Below are 23124 nucleotides of genomic sequence, written 5' to 3'. Positions count from 1 at the left end.
TTCATAGGGCTGGGTGTCATATCTTTGGGCAGACATACTGGATTCAAACCTTCAGTGTTTTCTTGGCAGTGGAAACCACATATTTTAAGGCCACCTACAGGAACGAGACGATTGTTACTGTCTCTTAGTAAATGTGAAGCTATAGCCAGCAGCCTGTTAACTTTGAGACAGGCTCTCTCCCGTCTTGCACCAACATTGTTGTTTTTACATTTTTGCACAGGTTGACTAAACAAGATACAACATGTTAATTAGGCAGCTTCGAGTTACTGGAAGTGTTTGTTTCCTCTGGACAGAAGCAGCATAGCTATTTCCCTATGTTTCCAGTGTTTATGCTAAGCTAAGATAAAGGTCTCCTTGCTGTAGCTTCATATTTACTGTAAAGATCTGAGAGTGATATCAATCTTCTCATCTAACTCTCAGCGAGAAAGCAAATGAGTGCATTTAGCAAAATGTCAAACTGTTTCTTTAAGTCTAAGCTCTGAAGGTTTTCTCTGTAGATCATAACTATATTTAAACTATATATTTATACTAAAGCAAACTCCACAGTTCCGTCATGAGGAGTCATGGTCATGCAAAAATGACAAACACGCCTCCCTTGCTGTTTCAGAGAAACAACACAGGCAACATTCAAGTTGAGTTTTCTCATACTCAACGCAACTGGAGAATATGTTACAAATTTTATTTGTCTGTATCCTCCAGAGAGGAGAGATGGCCGGCCTTGCCAGTTACAGACATGCAGATGCTTTTCCCAATGTGAGGCTATTTTTGCCCTTCAGATACATATCCTTCAGTGCACAAACTCCTCAGGGTGCTTAACATGGAGGGAAAATATTTCCATTAGGACGATGAATCTATGTGTGAGAACAAAGAAAAGAAAGCATCTGAGAGATCAGATAATAATTCCAAATTAATCAAGCTGCCAAAGATCTACATGGATTCAGTTTCAGAGCAATAAATGGTAATGTTAATCTGAAGGAGAGAACAGGAGTCCTTCACTCCCACATGAAGTGCTTTATCTTGGATTCACAACACGGGAAGGAAGACGAGGCATCACATTTAATCTCTATGTGCTGCATGTTCTGAATGCTGCATCTTGCCAAAAAGCTTCAGGAATCACTTATACTATTGTCCGGATGCAAAAACATGCAATTTCATGACCACACATAACCATGAGTAAGGAAGTGGCAGCGTTCAAAGGAGAGAGATAAAGCACAAGATGTATAATAACTCCTTTGATCTGCACAGTGAATAATTCACAAATGGTCTTATTGTGTCGCCGTTAATCTCTGCAGGTATTTGTGTATTTGCTTTAGCCGAACTTCTGTATCTCTTGAGAATGAATGTCTCTACAGAATTACTGTGGCACTATAACAAGAAGAGCGCTGGATTATATAGTTTTCTAGGTAATGCCAAACCTTTGAATATCTTAAAGATGAAATGACCTCAAATGACACAGGAAGCACAGTGTCTCCCAAACACACCAAACAAGCACAAAAGCCATGAAATAACAACACGCTAGTCCACTGTAATAAAACCTAGATTCAAAGGGAAGTTGAATTTTGTACAAAGGGTTGCACAAGTTTGCGACTAGTAATCACCCACAGTGTTGAAAACTTTTCATATACCAGTTTCATCTATGTTACTATTAGTGGAATAAGATCCATGGAGAATCTCACACACACACACACACACTTACATACACACACACACACACACACACATCTATAGACTCCCAAAATACACTGCAGCCTGTTCTGTTGAAAACCCCCGATACTAAAGAAACATAGCAGCTCATCTGCTCTGTATTTAGCAACACCAGACTCTAGTTGTTGTCGAGCACTGTCATGTAGAAACCAAATGTTGCACAAGCTATTCAGTCATGATGCTGGTCACATTTCTCTGCCTATTGTAAAGAGGTGAATACCACAATGGTTTGTAGCTATGAGACAAACACTAAGTTGGGATGATTGCAGAACAAAGGATGTTTGGAAGGATGGACACTTCACAATTCTGTTGTTATTTCCAAATCCTATAATTATAACTTGCTGAAATGCACCAACTCTTGTTCATGTGTTCACATTAAACTTGTCTCTTAATATGAAGGAGAATTTGAAGGAGAATTTCTGTTGGAAAAGAAATCAGTTAAAAATGCAAGATTTTAAGAAATTTGCACCTCAGTATCATTGACTCCTATAAAAGTATTTGAGAGTGGTTTCTCAGAAACATGCACATATATCGCACAACAAAATCCAGATTTTGTGAGAAACAGGAAATATGAATTCATCTCGACAACCACAGCACTGCAAAGACTGTTCAAAGAACATGCTTGGTTAATTGTTCAATTAACCACATGCAGAGAAGCGACAAAAACACAATAAAAGAGTGAAGAAACTTAAGGCAGACGCTTCTACACAGGGCATGAATGGTTTGTTGAGTATGAGAATGATGTGAGTCATAAGCATTGACCAGATCTCAAGTCGTTTTGACACCTACAGGATATTTTGGAGGGGTGTGTTAGACAGCGCTCTCCACCAACATCATGAAAACACTGAATGTGGGAAAATCTTTTGGAAACTGTTCTGGTGGCCGCTACAGGCCCAATATCTAACTGACACACTTTAATCTGTCCTGTATCATTTTGCTGTGCAATAAACTTCTCATAGCTACTTCTTATTATTATTATTTTTTGCAACAAATTTACACATAATACCACAAAGTGACAAAGCAAAAGCATATTTCCATCAAAATTTGCAAATGTGTTCAAATTTGAATAGGCAGTATCTCTTTAAACCCTTTGCTGCGAGGCTGCAAATTCAGCAAGAAGACACATCCTGTTTCTTCTAATCATGACCGAGAACCCAGTGAAGCCATTTTGAGATGTGCGTACAGTCAGGGAGAGCAAACAGTGACGGTATTGGAAGGAAGGAGGAAGTATCGTGCATTAAACTGCACAATTACATGGAGTGGTGGTTTTAAAAAAAACTTCCCTTCTGAAAATGTCCATAGATAAGCTAAGTACAACCTGCAAAAGCATATTGTATCTATATGTTTGCTGCCCATGACTGCATGAGCATATCCAAAAGCAACCAAAAAGACATTTCTATAAACTGTATGGAGTTCAGACAAACATATTTTACTGGACATGATTTAGAAAGGTTAAACCTGTCTACATATGGCCCTACAGTTCACTATTTCTCCCAGAGCAACAACAAAGCCATGAGGTCTGAGGAAATCTCAGCAGCCCTCAAAAGTAGACAAGCATCTGGACAAAAGTATGAAAAAATTTACCAAAGCACAATTTTCCAGGATCCATCAGTGTTTTCCTGGTGCTGATCATGAGCCGAACTCAGCACCAAGCAGGTAAGGCTCTTTGCACACTGGAAAGGCATAAAGACTGTGCACAAATGTAGACGCAAACTGCAACGGGCAGATTTATAACTAAAATACATACTTCAATTATTATTATTATTATTATTTGTTCAGAAATGTTGTATTGTTCAAAACAGTAGCCAGGCATTTCAGCATAAAGTTAAAACACCATCTGCATAATAACTGTTGAAACGTGTTGCGTGTGAACAGAATTCAACACTGTATATGAGTCTGTCTGACAATAACTGCAGTTATGCAACCATTTTCCATTTTAGCATCCCATGTTTCACTGACTGATGTGTTGTGGCCCGGATAAATTGTGTTCTGCTGCTTTCGACTGCAACAGAGGGCAACAGTCATGGAAAACAGAAATAGGTTGCATTTGTGGTGATCATACAGTTTTTTTCTCAATACAATGAGGTTTGCAAGAGTTGTGTGAAAATTTGCAGAAACATTTAAGTTTAAAATTTATTAAAATTAATAAAATGCCTTGCTTTTATTAACAGCCTGTTGTGTTAGACACAGATATTAAATCTACAAAAAGATAATTCAGAGCTATGCCAGTTTGATAGTGTGCAGCTACAGTAAAGTGTCTGACCTGTATTTGCATTTTGATTACCAATGTTCTATTACAACAGCACTTTGCATCACTTTTCAAACCAAAACGTGGTTATACAGAAGAGAAGTACTGCCGCAATATATAATCCTGTTGCAAACTGTAAGGGAATGTGTCAAATCTCAGTCTTAAGACTTTATTTCAACATAAGTTTTTCTGACAGTTTCAGCTGAGTCTTTCCCTCTAATGCTTTGGTACAACTATAAGGACAGATCTGCACTGTGCACATGGGAAAAACTCTCACCATGATGGTAGAGACACTGATGGTCTTGACCTATTCACAGCTAAACATACAACAAACATATTTATATCATACCTCAGAAATCCGAAGCTCGCTCTTCTGCCTGCCCTTTCGGTGCCCATCAACATTTCATAGAACTATAGTCAAGCAGAAAGAGACCAAAACAAACTGAGGGAAAGTATGCAGGTCAGGTGACCTCGCAACAGTGACAGATTAGTCTTACAGCCCCCCCCCCCCCCAAGACACAGCATTTAGTTTGGTTAGACTTGCTCACTCAGGTTATACTGCCACATATTAACTTCAGGGTTTTTTTAAACATACAAAGTAACAGACTCTTGCATCAATGACCTGTAGCTCCACATCTGCTGCTTAAACAAAGTTAATAACCAACGTGACTGATGTACACCGAAGTAAAAGTAAAAGCACAGACCTAAAAGAATAGATCCTTCAAGTGTGGCTGGTTTAAAAGCAGCACTATGGGATTCTTCCATGGTCACAGCAAACTGCCACCCAAATATTTTAGGTCATTGATGGTTAAAGGTAAAATAAGGACTGTGGTTTAGGTTATGATCTGCCAATCCGTAAGAGAACGAATGAATAATCTTTTTAGACACAGCATTTCCCTTATATAGGCTCTACTTGGGCGGCCTGCCCAGGTAGATTAGGACCCGCCCAGATAGATAAACACACTCGGCTTCATCTTAGGTATCTCTTGAAGTGGAGACTAGAGGCTTCTCTGTGCCCAGGCGTCTAGGTATCATCTACCGATATCCTGCAAGTGAGGCATTTAGGGGACATCTGTAAATTGTAACCTGGGTTTCATTCTCCCCGTCTAAACTGCATCTGCATGCACATCAGTCATACCCACCGCCATTAAATTCTCAATCTGTTGGAAACACTGCAGAAACCATGTTGAAGGAATTGTGAAGTGCCTCAATATGTGCAGAATATGACTGGTGAGCTGTAAAAAAACAGGAGTGACAGCATACTGTAGACTAAATGTGTCCATTAATGCATGACAGCAGTGATGTCACACAGGTCACACTACAGCTGCTGAACTGGTTGGGTAAGATGCTACCAAACATACAACTTGGTTTAGACGAGTCTCCACAGTTGTTTAGAGTGAACATTAGAATTAATGCTGGCACAATATGTCACAACCTGCAACCAGCGAACGGCCTAAAGAATCTTGAACTGATTTAATGTAATCTACACTCAGAAAATATTAGAGAAGTAAAGAAAATATTATGGGTAAAGTCAATTTAACGCACAAAGTATTATATGATTTGTGAGCAGATGCAAAACTGGGCAATGCAGACTGAATGCAAAGAACCAAAATGAGGACTGCCACTTAGAAAAGACTTGAGACTAAATACTCAGAATACAACAACACATTTTTACTTTACAATGCATGATAATATTTGAACTGGTAGTTTGTGTTTTACATTTTCTTCAAACAAAGCACTGTAACTGCACCACAATTTAACATTTCTGAGTTATTTACTTACAGAACAACACTATAAAAGTGAGTAAAGATACAATATCACATTTACACAAAGCAATAAAACTGATGAAGAAGCACTCAAACTCAAAGATATTTAATTAGCAATCATGTAACAATAGAATAAAGAAGCAAATCCTAAAATTTCAGCTTGAAAAGTAAATCAAATGATTGTCTGATTATCAAAAGAGTTGCAAACTAATATTCTGTCAACTAATCAATTAACTGACAAATCGTTTCAGCTCTGCAGTTTGACTACATCTAATTATTGCCCAGGCTCAATAGCTAAGATAAGACAGAGAAACTAAAATAAACGCACTTTGTTCTGTAGGTTTTGTTTGGGTATAGTGAAGATATTCTTTGAGTAGAGTGTTACAGTAATGGCAACTATCATGAGAACATTAGGTTAAAACAAGTTAAAGTCACTCCAATGTCAACTGTTATCCTCTATGAGGTGACATTGTAAGGCCTATAACCATCAGGCTACCCAACCCTGAGTTAAACACTGGCGTAAATGTTAAACTGCAAACAAGTAAAATCCCCCAAAAGGGGACAAGATGGGGGAAATGGAGGCAATCATGGCAGTAAACTGCATGTTGTTCTCAGGAAATCAGCCACTAGCAGCATGGTAATAAGAAACAGCTGTGGCTAATAGGTTTGTTTACCTAACTGAGATCTTCAACAGTTAACTCAGCATCGTTCAGACGTTTCTAAATCGTGTTTATATGACCTATACTATTCAGAGGTAGAGATGCAACAATTAATAAATTGGCTAATTGAAAAATAATCTTCAATGATTTTGATAATTTCTTAATTGTAGCATTTTTCCAGCAAAAAAAAAAAAAAAGTCCAATTATTAGGTTCTCTGTAGAATAGTTTCTAATTACAAACCTATTCAAAACCAAAAAGACGTTCATTTAAAGATGGACACAGAAAGCACAAGTGAAAGGCAGTCAACCAGACCGCTTTTCTCTGTCCAAGGATGAGCCAAACATGAAAGGGAAAAGAATCCTTGGAAATAAATCAAACTCTTCAGGGGTCTGCTTCTATTTTAGACTTTGTACTATGTACTATGAGCAGTGATCCAGCCTGTCACAGAGAAACCACTACCCCTGTTTTACTCCCATTACCTCTGTGGGTTACTATGAAACTTGAGCATGTGTTAGTGTTGCTGAGAAAGATGAATGTCAGACGATCTGGCCAAGAGAGGTCATAACTGTACTTGGAAAAAGGGTGAATGATACTGGTACACTAGATGCCCGGCATATTCCTATTTCTGTCTTGGAAAGTAGATTTCAACAAATCGAGGTCTATCTTCACGTCATTGGCTCGTCAATCCCAAATGGTCTCTTTTCAAGTTGCCAGCAGCTACTGTTTTTATTTTTAAATTAAAAAGACAACAGAGACCAGCCACAAGGTGGGCGGAAGCACAAATGACACGGGTTACTTTTTGGATGGGCAAGGCTCTATATTATATATCAAAACAAAGAGAACAGGGAACGTTCACTTAGAAGTTAGTAATTGTCAGTGTCAGTGTGGAGCTCATTTGCTGTATTGCAAGACTTTATGTCAAGTGTTTAGAGTTATGAAATTGGCAGTTAATCAATGAATTATATGAACAGAGCTGCAAAGACTAGTCAATTATTGGGTGGTCAATTGAAAGAAAATGAAACAAAAACTATTTTGATCATAGCTTCATCATTTGGGTCATGTTTCGAGCAAAGATGCCAAATATTTTTGATGGGTTCAAGGTTCTCAAATGGGAGAATTTGCTTTATTCTTGGCCCTACATATGGTAAATTGAACATTGTGGGGTATTGCTGATTGGACAAAACAAGACATTTAATGACATCACCTCGTCACAGAGCAGTTAGCACTAGGTATGACCAGTATAAATGGCACACTGTGAGAGATATGCATCGTTATACGGATGTGGCTGCATCCATATTCTGCTTTAGCATATATTTCACTTATGTGTCACATAAAGCGCATCAATGCAATTTACTGCATGTCAACAAGTGAGCAAACGCTGCCTTTTCAGGATAAAACACATATTTGCATACTTATAAAAGACTAGTGATGAGATGAAGAAAGGCAGGCCCCAAACATTCATGAAACATGTCTGCATGCGTGATAAATGTTAGAGAAAGCGCTTTGCCTCCGACACAAGTAGATTTAGCTTTGGTGAGGAAAGAAAAACCACAAAGAAGACATTCTTGTCTGAGTCACCATTTAGTTGCTGAAACATGGCATAACTGTATGTCAAGATGTTGATATCTAAATGGCAAAAGAGATGGCAGAATACACACACACGCACAATAATGAGTTCTTAACTTTCGTGATGTATGAAAGTTACATGATAAATACTGTCACTTTCACTCCAGAGAATAAATATAGGTACAATCCCAACAATTAAAATCATGTATTCAATTTATTAAGGGGAAATTACATACTGTGGCATACATAACAAGACTAGGTCAAAACCTGGTATATGTCTGGACTGTGTATATTCAACGTGCGAAATTGCGGATATAGTTGAAAACTATTGCGGAACCACTGTTATAAAAAATTAAAACTGTTGCTCAACTGCTGCATGAAGACATATCAGAAAATGTTCCAAATCATTTTGAAAACAGCCAATAGGAAAAGTCCAACACTCTGCCTTCATCACAACTGGGATGCAGCGCTGAACCATGGCTGGTCCAGTCAAAAATGTATTATGTAATACCACCCAGCCTTAGTTGCAGCTGGTCATAATGGGAGCACAGAAGCACACAACCCAAGTCTTCAGTCAGCAGACTGCCAGCACAAAATAAAGTTGAAGCGCCGGTTTTGTACAAACAGGTGGAAGTGATTCCTGACCTGCCCAAGGCAAAAATTAAGAAACTGACAGTGACAGACAGGGTTTCCTCAAGTTTCAACAAGATAAATTTAAGACTTTTTAACAACATTATGAAAACAATTGAACACCTTTTTCATGTCCATAGTGCAAAGGATATGAGGAAAAACCGGAGTCCCAGACTTACTTGCGAAGTAAATGAATTTTTTCACATTAAACATTACAGCAGTTATGTAGTTCATGCAACTTACATAAAGTAAAAGTAACGTTAACTTCATAATCCAATCAATTTTTAAAACTTTAAAAAGGCCTAAAATTCTGATTATTGAATTTTATACCTTTTAAAACTTTAAAAAGACCTGCAGAAACCCTGGACATGAAAAAAAACACACAATCACAGTCCAACACAGCAGATTCATCTCTTTGTTTCCTAGAAAATTATGTATTGATTTTCCATCTGCTGGCAGACAGGATGGAAACAGACTGTGTGGGAAACACTTGTCAATCAATAGGCCAATAAAGTGGCCATGTATTTCATGACCAGACATTGATGAGCCACTGCTGAAGGATACTGGCTATAAGCTGGCTAAAACTCTGGTACTTAACCATGAAGGTTATAACATGTCAGAAAATAGTGAAGATGTCCATTACAATTTCCAAGTTGACATTTCAAAGTTACTTGCTTGGTCTGACCAACAGTCCAAAGTCCAAAGATACTCAATTTAAAATGATATAAAACAGAGAAAAACAGTAAATTCAGAACCATAGGAAGTTGTGCTTTGTTAGTCAAAAGTGTCTGCTTAAAATTATTAATCCAATATCTACATCCTTGTTGATCTATTCTCTGTCCATCAACTAATTTATTACAGCACTCACAAATTACAATGCACAGTTAGCACTGTGATAAAAAAAGGCCAAAGCAACACCAACAATACATGGTGACTTTTTTCAACTATTGTACACACCATTTAATCCTTGACAAATACTAGATTTGGTGCAGACTGCAGCTGGTGATCAATGCAAAACGAGCCACATAGCTATTTAGTGATATAAGGCCCCCTGACCATCATCACTCTAAATCTAGAGAGGGAGATCAGGGCTGGTGGTGGAAAAGATTGCAGTCAAATTCTGGCATCAGTGTCAGGAGCAGAAAACAGTGGTACAGGTGCAGCTATTGTGGTCATAATGAGGATGGTGATCAGTGATTAGCTCCCGTATGGCTGAGTAAGAGTAGTAAGTAAGAGTTAATGGTAACTTTAGCATTTAACAGTTTTCTATATTTCAAGATCGAATGGAGAACAGATGAATGGATGGTTAGGAACCAAGGGGGTGGCTTTAAGGCGAACTGCTGATTTTACACAACAAAGTCTGTTTACAGGTCATGGGGAGTTCTACTGCCTATGTGACAAAAAGTTGTATACAGCCTTTTGTGGCAAAATCTGATAAATTGCATCAGCTGATTGCAAGTTTGAAAATAAAAAATGAAGGTGTGGAGGTTGGAAAGAAGTGAGGATACCAGACCTCTCTAGCCCATTCCACATCTCTGCTTGAGGCCAACAACTCCAGGCTACATTAGCCACTACTAGTATAACACACCCAATTCTCCAACCAAACTGTCTGCAGTTGAGTTGTAATGTAGGCGTACAGTTTTGACAAAGAAGACATGGAATAAAAAAAGATTTCTCTGGTTCTACTGCATCGATTTTGAACACGAGTACATCATGAGTCAAAACAATGTTACCGGAGAGCATTACTAAATCTGTAGAATACACTTCACAGATGTGATAAATCAAGGAGTAAGACTTCACGAACGAAGTAAGTGTCAATCAGCAGATTCAAGAATCAATAGATTTTCTTTAAAAGAGAAAAAGATGAAACACATCAGAACAGCTACCTTTGGTCTATGTGTGAGAACAAGTCATGGACATAAAAATCAATGTGCTTTTAGACTGATGGTGCAACTAGTGTACTATATTTAGGCTATTGACAATAACCACCACAACACCAAAATATAAGCTTAGGTCTAGTTTGAAATCATGGCTCAGCTCAAAATTTCACTCCAGTGACAGAAATAGCAGCCTAAATGAAGCAGTCTGTATTTGGAAAGTAAAACATTTCCCTGGCTTGCTCTCAAGGCTTCTGGCTACCATGGCAACAATGTTGGTCTCTGAGTGACTCATCTTTTCAGTGTCTATCACACAACAGGAGCTATAAGCGCTCCAGCCTCTCCACTGCAGGAGGGAAGAAGCATCTCTGCAGGCTACTATCTTTTAGGAGCTGGTCTGGTTACTCTATGAACCAGGAATAGTGCTGATAAACTGAACATCATATCTCAGTTTATTAGGCCAGGTAAGCATGCACTCTAATTTGGGAACCCATGTCAGGATACATGGTTTACACTAATAAAAAGGATTTATTGTTGCATGTTGACATTGTACTCCTATCACTTTTGGCTTTTAGGTAACTGTGTACACTGACTCAAACAGTGTTATCAGCTGATAGCACAATACCACAGATAATAGCAAAAATGTTGGTCTCAAAATGGCAACAATGTTGGTCCCACTCAGAGACCAACACTGTTGCCATTTTGTTTTGTTTAAAATTTACACTATAACATACAATAAGTATGCACAGCTGTGCCTGTGCATGTAGCCTATTTGTAACCACACACTACAGAGATAACAGACTCAATGAATTTAAATATTAAACATTTTAGACTGGTCCTGCAAACATACTCAAGGTAAAGTACAAATGTAGACGGAAATAGAAATTTATTTATTTATGGATTTCCATTTATGAATGAAAAAATGCAATAGTTTGAACATGAACGAAAGGTCCTACAGGTGCTCAAAATAATAGAGAGTTTGAACATCCACAGTTCCAGGACAACTGAACTCAATCTGTAAGTCCTTACGGTGATCATTCACAACTGTGTTCCACTGCCACAGGAGAAAATAACAATCCCATGTGTCAGTCTGCTGTGGTGAGACACAAGACTCCACAGATTTTGCTGCAAAAGCAATCACCAAAAACATTTTTCCAAGTCAAACTTTTAGTAAGTGGGTAACCCTTATCATGTGCTGTCACTGTAAAAGCTTTCCAGTTATGCCGATGATTAATTACAACACTTCTCAAACACATTTTCATAGAAATGAAAGTTGTTGTATGAGCTTGTTACAAGCATTTTCCCCACACAACATACATATAAACAATAATCTAATTGAATTATATGCAAATGATCTGATTTAAGAATGAAACCTGACTGCTGTACTATCAGAAATGCAAACCTCAAGAAATGTGTGACAATGTGAATTTAAATGATTTAAATTGAATAAACTGAGATTTCCATATTTCCATACCAGAAGCACTCACCATGCCAAGGCACAAATCACCCTCAAGCTTTTAGTTGGAGAGAATGGGATAATTTTGCTGCCACTTTAATGCTAGACAACAAGGCAGTTGCTGCTACGCTGTTTCAAGACGATTTTGGGTATTGTTGTGGTGCAACGCTCTAGTCTGGGAAAATCATATCAACTGTTTCAAATTCCTGCTTTAATACTATCTGCTCTCTGTATGTATTATATAAGATAAACAATAAAATAGTAAAGACTTAATCCTTGATTCCAACTTGTTTGAGACATTCTTTTGTTTTCAGTATATGAGAAGCTGCATCATGTTGAAAACTTCCAACTACTTGACCGGGCAAGTTTCTTACCTCACCTCTGCTCTTACCAGTAACATCAACACTGTTCATAATTTGTTGAGGTTTGTCTGCATTATAAATGTGAGCAAATGTCAAATTTAAGTTGTGTCATTAGATTTGATAATGCCATTCTGTTAAAATAAAAAAGCAATATGAATCAGGATTAGGGCTGCTGCCAAAACTTATTATTCTAAATTCTCAACAGTAGTCTCTACAACATTATGCTGTGATTATACAATGAAGTGTTACACCGCTATAGTTTAATAAATCACACAGTGTTATGTCTTTGAGATACTGTAGACAAAGTTCAACCAAAACTCTAATTCAATATTTCCATTCCCCTGTATTACGTTAGCTTAACATAAACAATGCAAGCTGATTGCTGCACTACAGTCAAATAACTTGTGAAAATGTTTTAAAGTAGACACTGGAAATGCATGCATGGTTGTGAATGGACCTTAAATACACACAGTTGTAAGCAGACTCAGCAGTGTCGCATTTAACCACAGGCTATAGGAAGACAACCAACAGCTATCTAGCCAGGTGCATGCTTAGATTTATCATGTAATCACAGTTTTTGAAAGAAAAAAATGGCCAAGAAGGTCTAATTTTGTTGTGCATTCATGTCATGTGCCAGTTCATGTCAGTGCAGTTTTCAAATCAAAACCTAACTGCTGCCAAGTACTGAAAGCATGTTAATAAACTACAATGGCCACAGGTCAAAAACTGAATTTGAGCTCATACCAATCATGGTGTGTTTGTGTTGGAATAAATTGCATAGAAGAATTCAACATCTGAGTATAAAATATATAACTATGTAATGGAGAAACAAACTGCCATGTTGCAAAAAAACACTGACTGTATGAATGTAAAGACTTTATGTAGATGTTGCATTGCATTTACATATTGTTAAAATGCATATATGTGTTATTTGTGGTTAAGAAAATAGCAGGCAATCAACACAATTCAACAAATATGTGAGGCATTTCTCCTTTTAGGAGGAGCAGTACTACATTTGACAGGTAAGGAACAGATTCCATGATAAGGTCACATGACATACCAGACCTCCACCCCACATGCCCACCTTCACCTACAACAGCAGACTGCATCAACTGACAACAGACTCTCCAAAGCCTAATACGGGTTATGTTATCCCACGCATCATCATGTTTCACTTGATGCATTTTTGCTTTCTTGTACTTTCCTCTGTAATATCCTATGGCTAAGTTACCACTGACATGATAGGGTCGCACACACCACTGCAAACAAACAAAATCAGTTTACCTGGTGTTTTAATTGGTAGTTCTAATTTTCACAAGTGCAGCATTGTGATATTCCTCACCAGGTACCTTTCAGTCTTGTGAAATGTTGTGGAATACAACTGTAGTATTGTGAGCAAACTTTAGTATAAGGCTTGGCTCAAGTAGCTTGTGACATGCAGGTTACACATTCATGTTCTTATACTTGCTTGGATGATTTGGCTTAGGGGAAGGAATGGGAATGAGTTAAGCCAGTTTTATATACTTGTACGTTGAGATTTTCCAGCAATCCTGCCTCTGGCACAAGACTTCAGTTATACTTCAGCATGTTTGCACTGGAAGTGATTTGCAATGTCATAAAATATAAACTTGTCAAGCCACAAAGAAAAGATTACTGAGCCTGTCCTCAACATGCTCAATGTTGTCTTCACTTTCAACACTCTCTACCAGCAACTCTGGAGATACATCTGGCAGAGTTGCATCTCGCCTCCAAAACACCTTGATGCAAAAGCATTAAATCCCTCTTAACCCATTCTTCAACATCACCCTCTGGATGTGCCTGTGCATGTCAATTCAGTCCTATCTGCTCACATGAGGCTATTCTGTTTCCATAAAAACACCTTGTAACTTGGCAGTAAGTACAAAGCGACAGTAATGCAAACTGAACTTGTTGGCAAAACTCAAGAGCACAAAACGGATGTACTCCAATTTGGCAAAGTCATGTCATTTTTTTCAAATTCCCTCTGGTCAATTCTTCCAAACTGCTTGTTCAGGGGAAAAGAAGCATGTAACTGAGAGGGAAATGTTTGCAGATGCGTCCACAACTCTGCACCAGTGTATTCCCCTGGCCAGCAGGTTTAAACATGGTTGGCTTAGGCTATGCACAGTGGCATGTGCGTAAATTGCGTACATAATTTGCATAAATTGCTTTCACGAGCTGAATGTCATTGTTGCTGATTTAGCGTAACACACAAAACACTGGTAATGACAGACAGCCTATTTTGAGCGGCAGACCCCTTCATCCTCTTACCGTACCTTTGAGCTGCGGCAGCGGTGAAAGCTCAACTGGAGCGCTCTGAGTGCGATACTGAGAGGAGCCTTGGGATTTTCTCTGTTTCTGGGCCTTCCTCATGGACTTTCTCGTAAACCCGTCCACTTTCTCGGATGCAGAGATGGCCGACATTTTGATGCATGAACTGATGAAGACTTCAGACAAGCTATTGTATCCCTAGGTCAACTGAAAGATCCTCTTCGTTTACATCAGCACAAAATATGGAGCAAACGGCACCACTTGAAGCTCGTCTCCAATCCAAGTCTTGCGTTACTGTGTATGATCCAACATGTTAGGTCGGTATTGGAGTTAGACTGTGTCCAAAGGCTGCATCATAGGAGTAACTTGTTTTCTGAAACACGGGGACGGTCTTCAAAACACGAACCAAAAAAGCCTAAGTACAACTCATGACATTGCCCGCGGTACAAGCAACACAAACAAATATCACTTAAGTTTCTAAATTTCCGATGTCTTTTGTTGCATCATCGTGTTTGCAAACAGTCAACCTGTTGCAAAACATATGAAAGACATCGTCATAAAAAAGTTGCCTGGATGAGTAGTAGGCTAAAGTACTGCCAACAGCAAACTACTGTACTGCTAGGCTGCAAGCTAATGTTCCTAGCTAGCTGGCTAAAATTAGCTGACGTTAATGTATGCTACTACGACAATAGTTTGAACCGCTGTTGATGGGAGGCGAGTTACAACAGACGATTGCCCCATGAAATTCATACAGTTCTCCGTGGAAATGCAGAGTCAAGGTGTTCCAGCGCTGGGTTTTAATCCTAGTTAGACTTCCGTTGAGTGTATTTTCAGAAGAACTATCCGCGATCGATGAAGTTCAATTTCACTCGACGGCTGAGTCTCAGTTAGCAAAAAGTTAGCCGTGTGCACATACGGGTGACTTTATTTTAGCTGCAGTCCTCGCTGAATATAGAGCGCCAGTTTCACGGCCTCTAAAAAGACCCAGTATTCTCAAATACAACAAATTACTAGATGTCGTGCTGAGTAGGCAGCCATAAAACACTCCCAGTACCGCCGCTCCGTCGCTCTCTATCGGACTCGGCTGTTTGGTGGACTGCAGAGCTTGACAAGCTTACGTCAACGAGCGACAGTTGCAACGGCCAATCACAGGCAGAGAATTAAAAACCTGGAAACTTTTTAAACCAATCAGGTGGTAGAGAACGCGGGGCCTGAACATGTGACATGTGAAAACAAATACGTGACGCTGTGCAGTTGAATGAGGAGTGGCAGTTGTAGTAAGTACAGTATTAATGGTCAGAGAAAGTTACTGCAGTAGCCTCAAAACATCAAGACTGCAGCATATAAACATATTTACCATTGAAAGCAAGGGAATCTGTCTTTACTTTATTTGAAGAGACAGTGCCTTCACGTTATGTACGTGACGGTACTGTCTCTTCAAATAAAAGATTAAAATTTCCTCCTTTTCCTGTGCATTTTCCTACCCCAAGCAGCTGCTCTCACCCATTCAGCTTAATATCAATCATAATTCAAACTATGTAAACATCTGGTTAAATAAAAATATGTTCTAGGACAGGGGATGATGATGAAATACTGCATATTTTAGCTTTAATCAGCTGAGAATAGAAGAATATTTGTTATACAATATACATCTATTCACATAACACACACTTTGAAAACTATTTTCAATTTAATAAGAACAGACCACAGGAAGTTTGTGTTAATTAAATACAGATGAGCCAAGCAACAATCATTGGTTATTTTGTACATATAAACAACTTAAGCATTTGCTCAAGAAAAAACACATTTAGCAGAATTTCATGTGTAACACTGGCAGAAAAAGGTCAAAATCCCTGTATGAAAATACCCAAAAAGATTAAGATATAATGGCGTGCGTACAAACTGTTACAAAGCCTATCTGTGCCCAGCTTATGGTTTAAACCTTAGTTAAGTTCATAAAAAGGTCTCAAAGATCAAGCATTTGAGTAAATAAATGGTGATTTCTTCTTTTTTTTTTTTTTTTTTAGCAGAACTCAAAAACGTCCACACCTGTAGACATATTTTTCTCTGCACTTGAGGATTAATACCTGGTTAACCTCCTCAACAACTCCATTAAACATGGGCTCTTGTATTTAATGGTAATACATCGGTTAAAGTTGTCAGATTTGAGTAAAATGAAAGATTTTCTCTGCAAAATGCAATCTGATTTCTAAAGCAGAGCAATTCAGCACAGCACCAGAAAAATTGTGTAGGTGGTAAATGCAAAAACCTATGACCCAATTTAAAAAAAAACAAACCAAAAAAAACAGCCTCTTTGGATGTGAAAAATGCAGCATCAAATATGCAGAATGACTGTTTTGTCACTCTCTGTGCAACATCCAGGCTCATGTACTCACATAACCTGGACTCACTTAGAGGCTTATTGCTTGTGGGTCCTGCTTAAAAATACCCAAAATAAAAACATAGCATTTTAAACAAAAGCACGGATCATCTGATTGGCTCATGTAGGTCACTCCGAAGGCTGTCTCGAGAAATATGTGGAGATTTTCTTCATGGTTCGCGGTGAGCGGGTTGTCTGAAAAACAAGAAACAAAAAAAAAACGCAGACCTCAGTTAATCCCCCAAACCTGTGTGTTTCTTTTGCAAAGCAGTTATCCTTATTCAGCAACTTTAAGTTTGAATTTCTAGACTGGGAACATTCCAAGTAACTGAAAGTGAAAGAAAGCATTAATAACATTGCACAGCCAGGAGAAATGACACATTTTTTTGTGTTTTCATGGTGAGCTTCCCTACTGTTAAATAAGTGAACTGGTTCAGTCTACCTTGAAGAAATATATAATATAATATATTTCAGTCTCTCATGATCTAAGGGTTGTGTGAAAGACATGTTTATGCTGACAAGAAAAAAGGCTCTAGGAGGAAGTTTTGTCTAAGAGGACATCATAGAGAAAGATTAAAATAACAGAGAAAAGGTAGGAGATTCATTTCTAAACCTGGGAGTTCTGTACTTACCGGTGAAGCTGGTGTCTTGCCTTCTTGTTTCTTAGAGTTACTGGGACTTCTGGGAGTGCTCGGGCTTCCGTGACCTTTTTTCATCTTTTGGCCCATCACAGACAGCCAGTCCATTCGTCTGGGAGAGTAATTCTCCTTGCCACTCTGTCTAGATGAGGCTTGCTTGTCCTCTGTGTGACAGTCTGTTTGTACCCGGCTCTCCTGAGCAGGGCAGCAGATACCAGACAGTGCCCGGCTTCTCTTGGCCGCAGGGTAAAGTTCAGTAACACAGTCACATTGTTCTGCACCCTCACAGCCTGCAGATGCACCGCCGCCAGTCTCCAGCCTGCGTTTGGCCCGTCGCTCAGTGGGAGAGGTGCTGCTCGCCGGGCTCTGGGGGCACGGGCTCAACACCCTGCGGAGAGGAGTGCTGACCTGACTGGGAGAGCCATGGCTCGGAGATAACCACTGTTTGATAGAAGTTGGTGTTCTCTGGCGGACAGCAGCAGCCTTTGCACCCTGAGACTGGATAGGTGAAGTGGTGCTGGAGGGCAGAGGCAGGGCAGCTCTACTGGGAGCACAGACAGCTAGCTGGGGTGAAGTCAGGCCTCCAAGACTCTCTGTCCTCTGGGTCTTGGCAGGAGTTGTCTCAGCTATGACTGAAGGCCCTTGACAAAAGCAGAAGTCATTGTTAGTCCGCTGTGACATCACATGTACTTTGACTCACATATTTTGTATTCAACTGCAGGAAAAACAGTGATCTATGAAGAAGCTCTTCCATATTCCTTGTGCTTGGACAGCAGCACAACATCTGAAACGTTGTCGTCACGTTTTTCTAGCTAAAATAGCAGTACGGGAAAAGACAACATGCATATGATTACACGGTAGATCAATGGCAGGAAGGTAGTTGCAATTCTTACTTGTGGGGGATTTAGGATGTGCCCAGCCTACAAGGTTGGCTTCTCCCACGGCAGACTGAGCTCCATCCATTTCCCGCTGAAGCCTCCAGATCCGTACAGTGTGGTCATCCGAACAGGAAGCAATCTGCCAACAGAGCAATGGGGATTACACAGAGCCTAAATCCAGCTTCCTGGCCTATTAAAACCACTCAGCTTTACAGCAGGGAAACATAAAAAACCTTGGAATCATTTGTAGGTTTTTCACAAAGGAAACAAGATGGAGGTCATGATACTAACACAGCTGATTGTGACTTGTTAACACATTTTCAAAAGCTGTTGTGGTTTGCTGACCTACCTTAGTGAAGTCTGTTGGACACCATGAAACACATGTCACTTCCTCACTATGGCCTTGAAGCATCATGGGAGGATGTTGCGGATCAGTGATCTGAAATAGATAATAAAAAATAGGTGAAAAACCTAAAAACATATTGCATTACCCTTAAGCACTGCAGACATAAACTAAACCATTTCCATGATATAAGGGCAGAATAAAACGAAGACCTTACCTTCCAGATGTATGTGTGATTGTCACTTGAGCCACTGGCCACGAACTGGTCATCTGGGCTAATACTGGACTTTACATAAAATGAGGAGTTCTGGTGGCCACTGAAAACTGCCACTGTGGAAGAAAAACAAGCAGGAATATTAAAACTAAAGTTGTGATTCAGAGAGCAAACAAGCCTGAGATTACACAGAAACAAAGAGCAAGGCAAAGCAATGACATGAGCCTGAAGGAGATGTAACCAGAGAAACACAACTTTCCTTCAGTGACTGAAAAAAGAAAAAGAAAAAAAGAAGATCCTACACACCAAGTATCTGCTTTGTGCTGTAATGTTTTGCAATATGCATCAAGATGGCTGCCCAGTTTGCTAGTTGATTTGGTGCTAGTTAGCTCCCGAGTTAGGGGTAGTAATCTCTCTTTTACACCTTAAAAACTCTGATTGAAATGTCATTAGGATAAGCACACTAAGTCCCTGCATCTCTACATTTCCTCTGTATCAAACACGGCCCTGCTCCTCATTATAGTTAAGCCAAAGGACATTAGTTTGCAGCCCCATCTAGTGATATACAATGGTAATAAATAAGTGATAAACAGGAAAAGGCTTATTTTTGCACAATTACACAACATGTACAGTATGAGTGGAGCCCTCGTTTACCTGGAGTCGTTTTTATTCCACTGACGTTGAACATGTAAATATTATCATCAGTGCAGTTACACATGACATTGGATCTTGTGGAGTCCAGAGCAAGTCCGGAATAACCTGCAAGACATGCAAAAAATGAAACCTCAGTTTATTTTTCATGACTTGCATTCAACTCCATGTAAACGTAACGCCAAGTTTGAGCACAAAACTAACCCAGTCGCATGCGCATGGAAGAACCCGGGTACGGGTACATCTGCAGGGGAACAGGATCCTGAAGGTGTGCAGTGTAGTTCTTTCTCAGATCCCACATCTTGACTACTCTGGTAAGCAGGAACAACAAAACGACAAAAATCAACACGACAACGCAAAAGCTCACGCTGATGAGTCATTTCACGTCGACTTGATGCACGTTAATCAAAAAGAAGTTGTTTCTTACCCATCAACAGCCCCAGACGAGATGAGGGTATGCTGATCCCGAAACAAAACCACTGTGACACTCTGCTGGGTATCCTGCAAAAAAAGATGAAGTGATTGAAGATCAACCTCGCCTCTCCGCCTCCCTAGTCTCTGTTCCACTTCATTTCAGTAAGCAGGGTCAGGTATTAAGGAAACTCACCACACTGGGAGCCATGCCGCGCATGCTGCTCCGTCTCTTCTTCGTTTTAGAGGGGGGGTTTGTCTCTGCTTTGTTGTGAGCGCCGCTGATCTGTTTTACTTGTCTGTAGAAACCATCTGAGAGGAAGACACAATACGATCAAACACTCTGCCAAATATATGAATGACCACAATCGTTCGGTTTTTGTCCCATAAACTCCATCGGCTTCTACCATTTTACCAAAAGAAGATGTGGTAGGGCAAAATATAAACATCACAGAATATCAAAAGAAACCTTGGTAACTTATATCTGATCTAATCAATACCTTTTTTGCTGCACCTGGTGTCCCAGACCATAATATTTCCATCTCTGGCTCCAGTACAGAACACAGCTGTTGAATACAGGACAAACAAAGCCTCATTAATGAAATACATATGAAATTTAAATGAAAAATTTAACCTTATAAGCCATTTTGCCATGCTATGCATCTTTTGTATTTTTAGATCAAGACCCAATAACATTTCTGCATGTTTTTATGGTTTAGTGCCACAACAGCAGGCAAAGGTATATAGTATCTAAATATTCAGTTAACTGGTTACCATAGCTCCTACATCTACCTTCAATATGCTGTATTATGTAATCGAGACACCACCAACACAGTGTTTTCCTGTTTTTAACAGCCCCTGGCTATATATTTGCTCAAGTACATAATGTACCTTTCTCCTGATGTGTGAATGCAACAGATTTCAGACTGCAGAGGTGGCCCTTGAAACTTCCCAACATGTCTCCTGACTTCACATCCCATAACCTGGCCATCTGATCACCTGCAGCAGTAACCTGTGGAAGATACACCGAGAGATTACAATGTGCAGCATGTGTGCAGCAATCAATAAATAAATAAATGAATAAATAAATGCATGGAGAGAAAAAAAAAGAGAAAATAATACAAAATGAGGAATTACAAGGAATCACAAGAGCATGTGAAAATATGAATATGTGACAAATATCCAAACATACTCAATAAATGCATTTAAAGACAATATTTAAAAGATGTCTCTGATTCACAGAGGACATGACTGACAATATGGAATTAATTTATATTTACCAACTGAGACTCTCCGGGGACCCAGGCGATGTCAAAGACAGCATTCTCGTGAGCCAGCCATTCTGTAAAGTTCACATACCATGAGCCACTGCTATTCCCTGATGATGGACAGGACAATTGTGAACAAAGAAGTCTCTACACATACCTTTAAGAAGCGGGTTTTCTCGGCTCGCTGTGTTGTAGATCCTAACGATGCCTTCTTCATTAGCTGCTGCGAGGATATTCTGCAGGTCCCCAGCTAAAGAGAGATGAGAGAAGAGGGTACGTGCCAGTTAGTCAAATAAACGACAACAGCCACCAGCTCTGATGTGCCTCATCTGATGAAAAAATGCAGGTGGGTTACCAGAGGAGAAAGCCAATCCAAACGGTGGTACGGAGTCACCCAGGTTGCCATAGGAGACGTGTTCGTCGTGTCGAACGCACTGGTAGCCTTGCAGCAGGGAGCTCAGGGGGTACCTGGGCCAAGAATCTGCAGGGAGGGCTGCACAGGAAATAGCATTTAGTCAGATGCTGTACTAAAATAAACAAAAATATTTCATTATAAAATATTTTATTTGGAGCCTGCTCCACCACATTAAGAGACAAGACCATGTGATAATTTTGGGATCTGCAAGTATGGATCCACATTTTGATCCCTCATGTGGAGAAGGTCTAAAAAGGTACTGTACTGTCCAAAGGAGTTTTTCAGAACGTGTGCCATACATTTCCCTTTTGACACACTACAGCTGCAACAATTACTCAACTAATCAATTAACAGATGGACAGAAAATTAATCAGCAACTATTTTAATCACCAAATAATAACTTTACTAATTATCTATCCAAAAATGGCAAACTTTCCCTGCTTCCAGGTTTTTCTCAAATGACAATGACTTGATAAAATAGTTGGCAGATTAACCAATAACTACTAGAAATGCTAGTTGCTATTGCACATCTTAAGTCACTGATCCAGAAACCCGAAGAAGGTTCACAGAACACATAAGAAGCCTGTTTATTTAGGCCAATATTGATGTCATGATCAAAACTTAAGACCTTTACTTTCTTAAAGACATGAAAGTAATGAGATCTGATTGGCCTCCTGTCCAAAATTTTAATTGCATTATTAAGGAGTTTTTTAAAGGAGTAGCTGCTTGTCACCAAGAAATTGTACAATTTACAAGTAAAAACTTTGCTTTTGAAACTCCCCTCAACATTTTTACGTCTCTCAATTTTCAGATGGGTACATACTGTAATATGCTTTTCTGACAATAAACCTGCATGTTTTACAGCTTTTTTATAGTTAAGTCCATCCATTGCTAATGACTCTTTCACGCTTATAGTGAAGTAAACATAAAATAGAAAGATTTACGTTAAATATCTGTATGTTAACCTGGCTAAAGCTCGCCTGTAGCTGTGTATGTAGCACAATAACCCGCAGAGCTCACACAGTAATACCTCCACACACTCATTGTCTCACCATTCTGCCGTCGTCTGCCCACTCCTCTGTCAACGATAGAGCGGAAAAGCATCTCCACACTCCAGCAGAAGACGATCCACGATTATTTTTTTAATAATCTCGAGAAGTTAGCTGGTGGTCTCTTTGCCTGTTGCTGATGCTGCTTGTGTTTCCCGCGAACAGATCTCCTGAGCACAGGGACTGAATCCCCCGCTAAACTTGCGTCGCTCTCTGCCATTGGTGGAAACAGCAACTTCCTCTACAACGGCACTTCCTCATCCGCTTTGTCCGTGCCGCCGGTTTGTAAAGTTTGTCAAGTTTGCCACAATTACTACCG

At 39.4% G+C, this 23124-nt stretch overlaps 2 protein-coding genes across 2 annotated transcripts in view; both read right to left on the bottom strand.

The window, feature by feature from the left end:
• ppp2r5a (protein phosphatase 2, regulatory subunit B', alpha isoform) overlaps positions 1 to 15644 on the bottom strand; it is a 40006-nt gene extending 24362 nt beyond the window's left edge. Inside the window, exon 1 of the mRNA XM_056405495.1 lies at positions 14564 to 15644. Within this exon, the coding sequence (XP_056261470.1) occupies positions 14564 to 14711 (148 nt within the window). The 5' untranslated portion in view covers positions 14712 to 15644. The remainder of the gene's footprint in view (positions 1 to 14563) is intronic.
• Positions 15645 to 16138: 494 nt separating this feature from the next.
• Positions 16139 to 22949, bottom strand: dtl (denticleless E3 ubiquitin protein ligase homolog (Drosophila)). Its single transcript, XM_056405646.1, has 15 exons — positions 22809 to 22949; positions 21697 to 21834; positions 21499 to 21591; positions 21354 to 21415; positions 20965 to 21085; positions 20574 to 20639; positions 20270 to 20385; positions 20090 to 20163; positions 19867 to 19973; positions 19666 to 19770; positions 19015 to 19127; positions 18804 to 18893; positions 18470 to 18593; positions 17571 to 18217; positions 16139 to 17133 (listed from the first exon to the last, which is right to left on the bottom strand). The coding sequence occupies exons 1-15, from the start codon at positions 22858 to 22860 to the stop codon at positions 17068 to 17070; spliced, it is 1974 nt and encodes a 657-aa protein (XP_056261621.1). The 5' UTR covers positions 22861 to 22949; the 3' UTR covers positions 16139 to 17067.
• Between the last annotated feature and the right edge of the window lie 175 nt (positions 22950 to 23124).

The sequence above is a fragment of the Seriola aureovittata genome, chromosome 19, assembly GCF_021018895.1.
Source record: "Seriola aureovittata isolate HTS-2021-v1 ecotype China chromosome 19, ASM2101889v1, whole genome shotgun sequence".
Taxonomy (NCBI): Eukaryota; Metazoa; Chordata; class Actinopteri; order Carangiformes; family Carangidae; genus Seriola; species Seriola aureovittata.
Note: the sequence above shows the minus strand (reverse complement) of the source record. Positions and strands in the feature narration are given on the sequence as shown.

Coding starts and splice junctions, on each gene's coding strand:
- dtl (XM_056405646.1), bottom strand. CDS start 22,860: ATGCTTTTCCGCTCTATCGTTGACAGAGGAGTGGGCAGACGACGGCAG. Junction 21,835..22,808: donor GGGCAGACGACGGCAGAATG/GTGAGACAATGA, acceptor TTTCCTGTGCAG/CCCTCCCTGCAGATTCTTGG. Junction 21,592..21,696: donor TGGATTGGCTTTCTCCTCTG/GTAACCCACCTG, acceptor ATCTCTCTTTAG/CTGGGGACCTGCAGAATATC.